The 13186-nt window shown below is 45.5% G+C and overlaps 1 protein-coding gene across 3 annotated transcripts in view; it reads left to right on the forward strand.

Annotated features, from left to right (window-relative positions):
* hivep2b (HIVEP zinc finger 2b) overlaps positions 1–13186 on the forward strand; it is a 24973-nt gene extending 11787 nt beyond the window's left edge. For 2 of the 3 annotated variants that reach the window (XM_017421590.3, XM_037977968.1), the window contains 6 exons: positions 693–4441; positions 6016–6173; positions 6275–6450; positions 7942–8040; positions 9113–9876; positions 12025–12399. In XM_017421590.3, coding sequence (XP_017277079.1) covers positions 794–4441; positions 6016–6173; positions 6275–6450; positions 7942–8040; positions 9113–9876; positions 12025–12399 — 5220 coding nt within the window. In that variant the 5' untranslated portion in view covers positions 693–793. Of the gene's footprint in view, positions 1–692; positions 4442–6015; positions 6174–6274; positions 6451–7941; positions 8041–9112; positions 9877–12024 lie in introns of those variants that run through there. The other variant, XM_037977969.1, reaches the window with a different exon arrangement.

Genomic DNA, 13186 nt, shown 5'->3' on the forward strand with positions numbered 1-13186 from the left:
AATCATCAAAATTAAACGAAATAAACATTTGAAATATATGAGTTTGTATGTAATGTATGAATATAATATACAAGTTTCACTTTTTAAATGGAATTACTGAAATCAATCTACTTTTTCATGATATTCTAATTTTATGACCAGCACCTGTACATCTACACCCCAATTCAGGATGGTCACCACAGCTGCACACAACACAACACAAAACTGACTAGAAATCAGCCAATTTTACAGATAATAAGATAACATTTGGTGTGCTTGTAGCTGAGCATTGGCCACAACACATACTCTGAGTGCTACACATAGTGCACATTTTTGCTTCAAACTTTGGCATTAACCCAACAGATACACACTAAATACAAACATTTAGAAGATCATTTTCGACACACACACATGCACACACTCCACAGTCCACAGATGTTTTAGCACATCTGAGGGTTTGGGCCAGGATTGACATAAGGTATCTTTGCAAAGAGAGGATTTTATTTAACTTTTTTTTTCCATTTTGGCTGTTTATGGAGCTCATTATAATTGTTATAGTCCCGTTTTATGAAAATGACTTTTAGGAAACAACCTTGAATGGCTCTCACTTTCTTGAAACTGATATTTTTTTTTTCCTCCTGAGCTTCTAGTCGACACTGTAGCGTCCTTATTAGTGGTTTTCTAACTTTCTCTTTCTTTCCTGTTTCTTTCAGATGACCCTTCCCTGCAGTCCACATACGTGTTGATGCCACTCCAGTTACATAACAGATATCATCCTTGAAAATCGATTGCAAAAGGAAGTGACATTGGATTCATGGAGTCACTTGAAACTACTGCAGGGGTGAAAAGCTCCACCGAGGGTCAGAACAGAAATGTTGCACGGAAAAAAGACACGTCAGAGACTAAAAGGAGACCATCGGTCGAATCAGAAAGCAAAGCATGGCACCGACAGCCAGAAGAAACTCAGAGCAAAGACGCGTGTGGTTTCAGTGAAATGTCCGACTCAGGGAAACCTCTGCAACTAGAAGATCAGCTGTCCCAAACCCAGTCCGCTAGCCATCCAGACTACGAGGTGTCTTCATATCCGCTGCAATCCGCGAAGCCCTTTTCTGCTGGAAGACAAAAAGTTTCAGCACAGTCACCGGGACCCGCATCCCAAAGGAAGTGCTCAACTTCACCTGAACAACAGTGCTCCCATCCAGGGACGGAGCAGCTGACAGAGGTGATGTCTAAGGTGGATCCGAAACCGCAAAAACCAGGGAAGTATGTTTGCGATTACTGTGGAAGGGCATGTGCCAAGCCCAGTGTTCTTAAGAAACACATTCGCTCACACACGGGGGAACGGCCCTATCCGTGTGTCCCCTGTGGGTTCTCCTTCAAAACCAAGAGTAACCTGTACAAACACAGAAAGTCCCACGCTCACTCGGTCAAAGCTGGATCAGTGCCATGCTCAGAACTTGGGTCTTACAATGCCAATACCGACCAGGGATCTTTCGAAGGGGAAGGAGAGTTATTCTCTGATGCTGAGCAAAGCACGGACACGGACGAGGACACGCTTAATGACCCACTGCTGCTGCTGGACTCTCCGATGGAGGGATCAGATAACACCGCTGTAAAAGTCCTAAATCTCATTGCTCAGAAAAAGGGAGCCACGTCAATGTCAGCTCAGGATGGTTCATCCCAACCTCAAGAAATCAATACACCTCCCGTCATGGCCGAGGCTAGTCGTGCAATTCAATCGTCCTCGATCAAGCAGAAGCTCGCGCTTCGGCTGTCTGAAAAACGAAGCAGCGACACGGAGCATAATCTGTCCCTCCCGAGTCAATCCAGCAAGGGCAGCACGGACTCCGGGTACTTCTCCCGCTCCGAGAGCTCCGAGCACCAGACCGGCCCCCCAAACACCAACGCAAAGTCCTACCAAGAGATCATGTTCGGAAAATGCTATCGCCCGAGCCCCAAGCAGACCTCCACCTATGTGGCCTGTGCAGAAGCAGACGAACATTCTGGGAAGGGCTCGGAGAAAGGCGTGTCCCGTGTTTTCACTCAAGAAAAGGACACGGTCGAGTCGATCAAAATCAACACGAAAACATTTGCAAGAGAGGAGGTCGAGGAGTCACTGTTAGACGCCAGCTCCGACATGGGGCCTCTGATCAGGAGCAACTCGATGCCGGTGTCCTCGGCGGTGTGTCTGAGTATCCCGCAGGCCCTCCGAGGCAGCCACTCGTTTGACGAAAGAACGAGCACAGGCGGCTCGAGGAGGCTCAAGCGGCAGGGCGCGATCGAACTGTCCGTGCACGACGGTCACACGGACACCGAGGGCCATGGGAAGAGTTCTCCTTCGGGACAGGAAGCGGAGAGCTACTCCTCGACGGCGCCTGGCATGAGCCAGCAGAAGCACGCGATGGAACTGGCGACACGAAAACGCCGCAAAGAGAAGAGAGAAGAAGAGGACCTGGCGGGGCAATACGGGGCCCACCACGAGCTGTGTGAGGACATGTTTGATTCAAGCAAGGACTATGATTTAAAACAAGCTGCAATGGGCATCATGGCTTTAGGGAGAGGACATTTGGACAGGTGTGATATGGATGTGTCGGTGAGCTCGGAAACATCAGGACGAAAAACGTTAGGGAACGTCATTTCAGTGATTCAGCACACAAACTCAATAAACAGGCTTCACTCCGAACAGTCGGAATTGTACAAATGTCACGGGCAGAGATTGGAAACTCTGTCTTCGTTTCAGGCAGCGGAGGCGGGCGAGTCTTTCGAGATGGAATGTGACAGCAGATTAAGGCAGGCCGCTCAGCTGGGGCCCAAACTCGTGCGACAGCCCAACATACAAGTCCCAGAAATCCGGGTCACCGTCGAGCCCGACAGTCCAGAAAAAGCTCCGGAAGTGCAGGCAAAGGAACCGGAGAAGCACACGGAGGAGTTCCAGTGGCCTCAGAGGAGTGAAACTTTAGCACAGTTCCCACCTGAAAAGCTGCCTCCAAAGAAAAAAAGGCTCCGCTTGGCCGAAATCGAGCACTCCTCCGGTGAATCGAGCTTCGAGTCCGCCTGCACCAGTCTCTCGCGCAGCCCGAGTCAGGACAGCAACTTATCTTACAGCTCCACTTTTTCCTTCGACAGGGAGGAGAGCCTAAAATCAGCCTCTCCAGTCAGGCAGGATGAATTTGGCAAGCCGCTGGAGCTTCTAGCTGTGCCAGGGAGTGGGCACTCGCTCTCCCTGCTCCACCAGCGGCAGCAGCATGAAATGAGACGCTCCTCCTCAGAGCAGGCGCCGTGCAACCTGCGCAAAGAGTTCCCCGAGGTCCGCAGCATATCGTTTGACTATGGCAGCCTTTCTCCGACGTCCAAAGTTAGACACGTGGACATTAACTCCGTGAAAGAGAGACGAAGGGGGAACTTGGTGCGACAGGAGTCGCTGAATATGGACGCTGAAGCGACACACGTCCCGTCACAAGTGTTTCCGCCGTACCTCAGCAGCACCGCCCCTCTGTTCACGGCAGCCACTGTTCTGCCCCAGGCTTTGCCAATATTTTCCACGGGGAATACTTTCCCCCAGCTCCCACATCCGAGCCTAGTAGTTCCTGTTAGAATTCAAACTAACGTGCCATCCTTTGGCAGCATCACATACACCTCTTTATCACAGATTTTTGACAATCACTACGACTCTATATCCGCCCTGAAAAGTCAAACTTCACGCTTGTCCAGAAACCTCGATTCTCACAGCGTGTTAGCGCACGCAGTCCCGCCCACAGCGCACACGCTCGACGTGGAAGCCCTGGATTTGTCATCCGCCAAGCTAAAGACGGGCATCCCTCTGTCTCTGACCTCCAGAACCATATCGACCACGAACGCCTCCAGCGGCGGCACGAACAAGCGGATGCTGTCCCCGGCCAGCAGCCTGGACCAGTTCATGGAGGTCAAGCAGCAAAAGCGGGTGAAGGAGGAGAGGATGTTCGGGCAAATCGTCGAGGAGCTGAGCGCCGTGGAGTTGGGGAAATGCCACCTGGGCGAGGAGATGCCGGGCGACCTGCGCAGGACCGTGGCTGCGGAGCTCGCCGAGGTAACGGCCATGGAGAGCAGCTCCTTGGAGGCGAGCGCGCCCGCTCGCTGCGCCGCCGAAACGAAGGAAGCGGTGCGGATGGACGTGGCGGTCTCAGACGCAGAGCATTCCCGGCTCATCGCCCAGTTCCCCAGCCTTCGCACGACGACAGGCGTCAGCTGGTGTTACCTGAACTACACCAAGCCGAGCAGCTCGCCGTTCGCCTCGGTGTACGCCGCCTGGCGCGTCACGCCCCCCAATCCTAACCCCGCCGAGCTGAGCACGAGCGCGGCCCTGGCTCTGCTGCGGTCCAGACAAAGGGGAGATAAGGTCCTATACACCGTGGCCGCCATGTGTCAGCCTGGCACGGGGAAGCTGGTCTCATCCCTCATCCTCTGGAGACAGACCGTGGAGCAGGTGAGAAAATCATCCCATCTGTTTTTAGCGCCGACACAACAAGAAAGAATTTGGGTTATTTAAGTGTGAAGTGTTTTTCAGGACATATTTATTCCCTGCTGCCGAAAGGTAAAGGTGGACAAAAATGGTTTTGCCCATGTCTGTGTGTGTGTGTGTCTGTTAGCAAAATATCTCGTGAACCACTTCATGAATTTTGATGAAACCTGCAGAAAGTAATCATCAGGTGGACATCTGAAACTCATTACCTTTTGGAGTCGACCTGATTCAAGATGGCTGCCACAGCCAACTGACCTCAGAAAACACAAAAAAGGCTATAACTCAGTCAACTTTACAGATATTGACCTTAAATTTAGTGTTGTAGCTGAGGCTGACTCCCAACACATTCTGAGTGCTAACAGATTGCACAAGACCTTTGCTTTAACTTTAGCTCCTATTTGAAGACAACTTTTTCTGTCTGTTAGCAAAGTATTTCACGAACCACTGGATGGATTTTATTGAAACCTTAAAGATATAAACATTGGATGTACCTCTAGAAGTGAATAACTTTTGAAGCTAACCCCATTCAAGATGGCTGCCATAGTCAACTGATTTTAGAAAACACAAGAATGGTTATGATTCAGTCAGTTTTACAAATATTTTGCCAAAATTTGATGTAGGTGGTAGCTCAGAGTCCTTCACAACACATACGTACTCCGAGGCGCTACTAATTGCACACGATTTTTTATCAAAACTTTAGAAATAGCTCTTAGCCAACCTTGTTTGTCTGTTAGCGAAATATCTCATAAGCAACCCAAGAGATTTGAATGAAACTCTCAGAAAGTAATCAATGGATGGACACGTACAGCTGATTAACTTTTGGGGTCAGCTCAATTCAAGATGGCCACCACAGCTATACCACATTAGTCAACACAAAAATGGCTATAACTCAGTCATTTTTACAGATATTAAGCTAAAATTTGTGGTAGTAGCTGAGAGTCACCCACAATACATACTCTGAGCATGGCATCTTTTAATGTTGCATGAAATTGCACATGACGTTGTTTTCAAAGTCAACAAAAGACAATCTTAGTATAAAAGTCTAGCACTGAAAGCAGTGGGCTTTGTGCATTCCCTCAAGGAACTTTTAGATGTTCTGGTGTTTTTTTTTTGTTTTGGTAGCTGAACATTTTGTAACATTTTACAATTTTAAATTGACAAATTGCACCCTTCAGTCGTTTGGCAGACGGTTCTGGAAAGACCATTTGGATGCCCGCTGATTAACTTTGATTCATCATTTATATTGCATTATGTAAAACAGGAGATAAAAATAGACTTAGATTCTACTGTCCAAATATGTGCAAAAAGATGCATATCTTCAGTTCACCGGTGTTAGGGGATATAGGAGGAAATGCTCCGGTATAAAAACCTCACTTTCCTGCCGTGGGTTTTCTTTCCAGCAGCAGCGTAATGCGTGTTTGCAAAGCGTGCTGTGTAATACCACGTGTGACACCTAATATTGGCTGCATCAGCTTACACTGTCGATGTGGTGTCCACTTAAAACGGGTGTTAACATGGCGTGTGTTCATCTGATTCAGTTGCAGAGGAAACTGGAGCCCAAAGAGGTGGACATCGTCTACGGGAAGAAGGTGAAAGACATCAGCTGCAGAGCCAAAACGGCAAAGGAGGAGTGGAAAGAGAGGGAGGCCTCCACAAACCAAACAGTGCCGACGCGGATTAAAATCTTCGAGGGAGGGTCAGTCGAAACATGGATTCTGCGAGTGCACGGCACAGGTTGTCTTCTTTTGTATCGCCTAAAAACTAACAATACAGACGTCCCATTTCGCTTTTTTGCAGCTACAAGTCCAATGAAGACTACGTGTATGTCCGAGGTCGAGGCCGGGGGAAATACATTTGCGAGGAGTGTGGAATCCGCTGTAAGAAGCCGAGCATGCTGAAAAAACACATCCGAACCCACACAGATGTGCGACCGTACATCTGTAGGGTTTGCAACTTTGCTTTCAAAACTAAAGGTGGGTGATTATAAAGATGATCTAATCATGTGATCTGTACGGGCGATGCAGACATTATGACCAGGGGCACAGCTAAGAGGGGGGCAGGTGGGGCAATGGGTCACCTTATGAAGTTGCTAGCCCCCCTGACCAAACAGTTTTATATGCATAATCTGCCTGTTAACACTAGACAGGTTTTACTGAAACTCTCAGAAAGTAGTTATGGGATGTACATCTACAACTGATTACATTTTGGAGTCAACCCAGTTCAAGATGGCACCCCAGCCCAGTGACCTTGGCAAGCACAAAGATAGCTATAAATCAGTAAATTTTACAGATGAGGAGGTAAATTTAGCTGAGAGTTACCCATACTTCAAGAGCTAACAGATCAAGTGACGTTTTTGTTATGTTAGTGACATAATGTTAATTTCAACAAACCAGATAGTAAAGGTAAAATGAGCTAAACAGATGTCAAAAGTAAAATAAGCAGAACAGTAGCTAAAGTTAGCAAAACAGTAGCTAAAGTTAGCAATACAGTTGTTAAAATTTAGCAAAACATGTAAAAATGAATAAAACAGTAACTAAAGTTAGCAAAACTAACAGCAAAACATATACTAAACTGGCAAAATAGTAGCTAAAATTAAAAAAAAATTACAAAAGCAAAAGTTAGCAAAACTAGCTAAAATTAACAAAAGAGATCAAGGTAAGAGGAGTTGAATGGGAGCTAAAAGCTAAAAGAAACAGAACATTAGCTTAAAGTAAAATGTAGCAAAATGGTTGTTAAGAACTACAAGTGACAAAATGGGCGCTAAAAGCAGCAAAAGAGTAGCTAAAATTGGCTAAATGGAAGCCACGAGCTAAAAATAGCAGAGGAAGACAAAAATAGAACAAGTTTGCTGAAGCAGATTTCAAAGAGAACCCTGTTTTGAAAGAAAAAAATGAATTGTTCTCAATGTATTTCTAAGGGGAAATTTGTTTTAAATAAAGTTAAATATTTAGAAAAGTTAGAAAATTCATTGCAAACTAATCCAGATGGAGCTGAACATTTAGATATATGAACGGTTAGCATCGCACAAAGGATGCAGAAGTAATTTGATTGCAAAAACATACTGAAAGAGTATAAACAGACGAGCGACTCAGCGTTCACACATTTATGAATATGACTTTAAAGAGACGGAGTTGAGGAGTGACCGTGCTGCTTTCAGTTAGACATTAACTCGGAGGAAAAAAAAAATCAAAGTCCGCTCATATTAGAAGGCGATTACCAACTTTCAACTTTCCAGTATTTCTCAAATAGCCTACATAAGACAACTTAAACCTCCTGGAATTATGTTACAGACGTTTGGTTTTAGTGTTCCACCCCAAGATTATCAGGGGGCCCCCATCTGGCCACCTCTGGAGGTGCCCCTGCTTATGAGCTCTAGTTTATTCAATAAAAGAACTGAATCTAGCCAAGTCATAAGGGTATATAAGATCATTTCTGTAACTCTGACCTTATCTTTTGAACAACAGGAAACCTGACAAAACATATGAAGTCGAAGGCACACATGAAGAAATGTCTTGAGCTGGGAGTGTCAGTGACGATGGACGACACAGAGATACAAGAACACGGTAAGATAATCAGGTGTACTGACCTGAAGTATTGAAAGCAATATTTGGATGACAAAAATATTCTCTCTGGCTTTTTTGTTGTATAGTTCACATCATTGTGTACTTTATAATTTGGTTTCTTGGCCTTCTTTAATCCTAAAATGACAACAGCATCGACATATTTATGTGTACAAAGCTATATAATAATAACTCAAAGCCCTGATAAAATCTGTAACTGAAGAGTGCAGCGGGACTTGATACTCATACGACCCCAACTTTGAGCATTTGCAGATCTTACAAACTAGATTTTATTCACAGCGGTACATAATAAACATTTCAAATCTTTAAACTAAGAATTTAAAAAAAAAAAAGGTAATTTTGAACTCTATAGCAGCCACGCATCTCCAAAAAAGTTGGGACAGGGGCAACAATAGGCTGTAAAAGTAAGTAGTACGAATAAGAAACAGCTGGAGGAGCATTTTGTAAATAACTAGGTTAATTGGCAACGGTTCAGTCAGAGGACTGGGTATAAAAAGAGCATTTTAGAGAGGCTGAATCTCTAACCAGTCTGTGAAAATGGTGTTCTGTGGAAGAATAGAAATTAGAAAATATTTTGAGAACCATGGACACCACATCCTCTGTACTAAAAAGGAAAGGGACCATAAGGCCTGTTATCAGCACACAGTTCAAAAGTCGGCCTCTCTGATGGTATGGGGGTGCATTAGTGCCTCTGGCATAGGGCAGCTTACACATCTGGAAAGGAACCATCAATGTGGAAAAATATCTACAGGTTTTAGAACATGTGTTCCTGTACAGACAACGATTAAGTCAGGGATTTAGAGATTTGCAAATTTTACAGGCTTTCCAAATGTTTTTGAAATTGGGGTTGTATTTTCTTGATTCTGACTTGTTTTGTTTCTGTGTTTTGATTTTAATTTTAATGTTTCACTTCTTGTAAATTTAAGATGGTGTGCCCAATTTGACCAGGTCTGCCTTGGAAAAAAAAAAAAAGTTAATCTTAAGGGACTTCCTGGTTCAATAAAGGGTAAAAATTGTAGAGCAATGAATAAACTGATCTTTTTGTCTTTTAAAGTGGACAACATTCAACAAGAGTCCAAGGCAGAGGTGGCAGCAGCTACCAAACACCAGTTCTCAGATGCTGAGGACTCAGACGGCATGGATGAGGAAGCTGATGAAATTGACGAAGATGATGAGGAGGACGAGGAGTATGAGGGGGACTCCACACCGAAGTTGCATTCGAGAAGTACGAGTCCCCAGCCGTGTGGGGTTACCTCAGTGTCAGTTACAGCCACCGCTGCCGTCCACGGCTGCTCGCTGAGCACCCTGCCTGAAGACTTCTCCGGTAAACGGCTGGGCCCAGATCACCGAGCCGGCCTCACTGAACACAGAGACAAGTTCGTGGATGAGGACTCCCTGACCATGCTGCCTCTGGACCAGAGCAGCCTCCCCTTCGATCCCTACTCCTCTTGCCTGCTCTCTCCGGGTTGGGAGTCTCCCATCAGGGAGCCGTCCCCGTCGCGCCTGCGTTACCCATCTCCGAGGCGAGAGCTCTCCCCGAGGGGTCGCTCGTCTCCGAGGTGGGACACGTCTCCGCTGAGGCCCGGGTCGCCGAGTTTCAAATCCATCCAGCACCCGTCCCCGGTGTCGATGGAGCACCCCGTGTCCCCCGGGACGGAGCTCGGCGGGAAGCGAGAGTCCTCAGTGAGGGGCAGGCAGAGGGTGGTGCTGAGGGCCGTGTCGCCACGCAGGGGCTCGCACCAACACAAAGGCAGCTGCGACAAAAGCCGACACCAAGCAAAGATGGAGATGTCTCTGCAACAAGGAGCTTTTGAAATGGTAATGTATTTGCAGAACCCTGCAAAGATTCCTTTTAGGCCCTGTTTACACGTGAACAATCTCCTGGAAACATTAGAGACTTTCTAAAGTTGACTGGGGAAAACCCGTCCTCCTTGAATCCGCTGTAGTTTTCATGCCAGGCCACTAGCTGGCGCTGTAGTTTCTGTATTTCAACGACACGAGCATACGCAGACCCTTCAGTCTCACCAGCATCAAAGCAGTTACATAAAAATGGTGACCATACGAACGTTTGTTTGGAGCGACGGTGAGCTCGGGTTGCTGGGTATCACACGCAGTACTCCGCTATCCGCCAGCATTACCGCTGTCGTTTACTCGCAGCAAAAATGTTGATTGCAGACATCTGATCTGTAGCGCGTATGTGCAGTTTCACACCTATTCCAGGCATATTGATTGTCGCCGTGTACACGAGCGGCCGAAGCGCCGCCGAGTTTAAGACTCGAATCGTTTTATGTTGCGAAATGGCGGAGCTGTAGCCATTTTGGTCAAACCTTTAAAATAACGTTACTGAGAGTATGTGTTAGAATGACTCTCACCTATAAGTATACCAAATTTGATCACAATTTCTGCAAAACTGGCTAAATGATAATGTCTTGTGTTGTATTGCTCGTACTACCTGAGAGACGGCGCCAGCAGGAGACAAATTCCTTGGGTTCGTTCCACATTTAGCCATTAAATAGGATTCTAATTCTAATCATTTTTGTGTTGCCTGAAGTCAGTTAGCTGTGGCTGCCATTTTGAATTGAAATCTTAAACATTTTAACAAAGGCTTGCACAGTCTATTAGCACTCCGAGTATATGTTGGGGATGACTTTCAGCTACTACCGTACACAAGTTTAGGTCAGTAGCTGTAAAACTGACTGAGTTGGAGGCCATTTTGTGTTGTTTTTTACCTTCAGCTGGCTGTGGGAAATGTTCAGTTGAGCTGACACTAAAACCTTCTCAGTTGTAAATGTACATCCAAAAGGTAAAAACAAAAACCTTTCAGAAGATTTAACCATTTTCTTATTCAATGTTGCACCCAAAGAAAACATCTGTTACGGTTGTATTTGTGATACAGTATAGAGCAAATTATTTGTCAAACGTGTTCGAAATGCCAGTGTAGTTTAATAGCATGCTAACTTTAGCTTCATGCTAACTTTAGCTTCATGCTAACTTTAGCTTCATGCTAACTTTAGCACCATACTGTTATTTAGTGAAAATCAGCCTGATGTAGGATCAAGTGATCACCACCATTTAATAAAAATGTCAACTGATTGTCTTTGGGAGTCAGTCCAATTAAAAATGGCTGCCACAGCCAGCTGACTTTAGAAAATACAGAAATGGCTCTAACTCTGTCAGATTTACAGATATTAAGCGAATATTTGGTGTGGTAGTAGCTGAGAGTCATCCTCAATATACTCCAAGCGCTTCGCTTTGTGCAAGATTTTTGCTTGGAGCTTTGACATCAACTATTAAAGGCAACTCTGTTTGTCTGTTAGCAAAATATCTCATGAACCGCTGGACAGATTTCAACCAAACTCTCAGAGAGTAATTACTGGATGTACATCTATAAGTGATTAGCTTTCAAAGACAATTCAATTCAAGATGGCTGCCACAGCTAAGTGATCCTAGCAAACACCTAAATGGCTGTAACTCAGTCCAATTTACAGATATTGAGATAAAATTTGATATGTTAGTAGCTGAACGTCATTCCCATCTTATACTCTGAGTGCTATACAGTTTGCCACATCTTTGTTAGCAAAATATCTCATGAACCACTTCATTGAAACTCTCTGAAAGTAATCAGTGGGTGTACATCTACAGCTGACAATCCAACTTAAGATGGCCGCCACAGCTTATTGATCTCATCCGACAGAAAATAGGTATAGCTTTAGTTTCAAGGTTTGACCAAAGCAGATGTAACTTCATTTATTTCTAAATTCGAGATGATTTTAGTTTAAATTTTTGGCATGAAAGGCAACATGCATTCAAGGAAAGCCAGGCCTTTAATTAGTTTTATTAAAATAATCAACTTAGTAATAGAATTTAGAGGAACATTGAAAACATTTCGTTTCATGTTGTTTGTTTCTAACTGATCTGTGCGAAGCGTTGTTGGCGCTGCTAATGCAGGCGCCGATGTTGTTCCAGGATCAAAGGAGCAGCCTGGCCTCGGCACCGCCCCCCCCCGCCGCCGCCGCCGCCGCCGCTCCTCCCCACCAGAACGTCCTCAGCCACCTACCTCTCCACTCCCAGCAGCAGGCCCGCTCCTTGCTCCCCGTCGTCCCCGTCGGGGGGCTCCCGATGACGCACTCGCCGCCCTCCCCCGGCGCCGACGCCAGCCCGACGTCAGCGCAGAGCCCCCAGAGCAGCGACGGCCCGGAGACGGGAGGCGAGGACATCGGAGACCACCATCGGGAGAGCGCCCCCGCCGCCCCTCCTGTTAGAGACAGCAGACAGGAAGAGAGCGTCCAGACCTGCCTGAAAGCCATCGCCTCGCTTAAAATCACCACCGAGCTGCATTAAACTCCTCCGCCGCTGGATTCAGAAGATGTCTCCCCCTCCCCACCTTGCTACACCCTGCAGCCATCCTCACCCCTTTAAGAGTCTTGTCTTTATTCCGTTGGAGGCAATATACTAACTTTTTTGTTTTGGTGAATTAGAACGCCGCTCTTCTCCTCACAGGTTAATGGAACGAGCAGCGGGATGGTTTGCACGGTGAAGAATCAGAAATGGGTGCAGGTGCAATATGGAAAGATAATATGCTAATATGCCTTTTGTCTGAGATATTAGTTTGCGTACAATTGCACAAAATTATATTTATGGATCTTGTACAAACGTCCTTAACATATATATCCTTCGATGCATACGAACAGTGTATTTTACTGTGTGTACTTTGAACATAGACTGTTGTTTATGTAATCATATCAAGGTGTGATGCAGTAGTGCGGTAACTGAAGACTATTTATAAGAAGAAATGTGTGTGTATTCTAAAACGGTCTGACCAAATTTTAAGTAGACGCTTCTTGTGCAGTTTGGTGCTTCTGGTCAAGCAGCAAGAGTCTGTGCCTTTTTTAACTGTTTTGCTTTTCTTCATTTCTTTATTCGCAACAGAAACCATCCGAGTCCTTTTACAGCCACAGTCTCGAAAAAAGGTTGGGCCGTTGTGCAAAGGGTTAATGGAAACAGGGATTTGTAAATCTCATAAAATATTTTATTCACAGCGGAACATTTTAAACATATCAAATGTTTAGGAAATTATTTTAAGAAAAAGAAAATTGGTAATTTTGAATTTGATGGCAGCAGCACATCT

The sequence above is a fragment of the Kryptolebias marmoratus genome, linkage group LG10 (assembly GCF_001649575.2).
Source record: "Kryptolebias marmoratus isolate JLee-2015 linkage group LG10, ASM164957v2, whole genome shotgun sequence".
Classification (NCBI taxonomy): domain Eukaryota; kingdom Metazoa; phylum Chordata; class Actinopteri; order Cyprinodontiformes; family Rivulidae; genus Kryptolebias; species Kryptolebias marmoratus.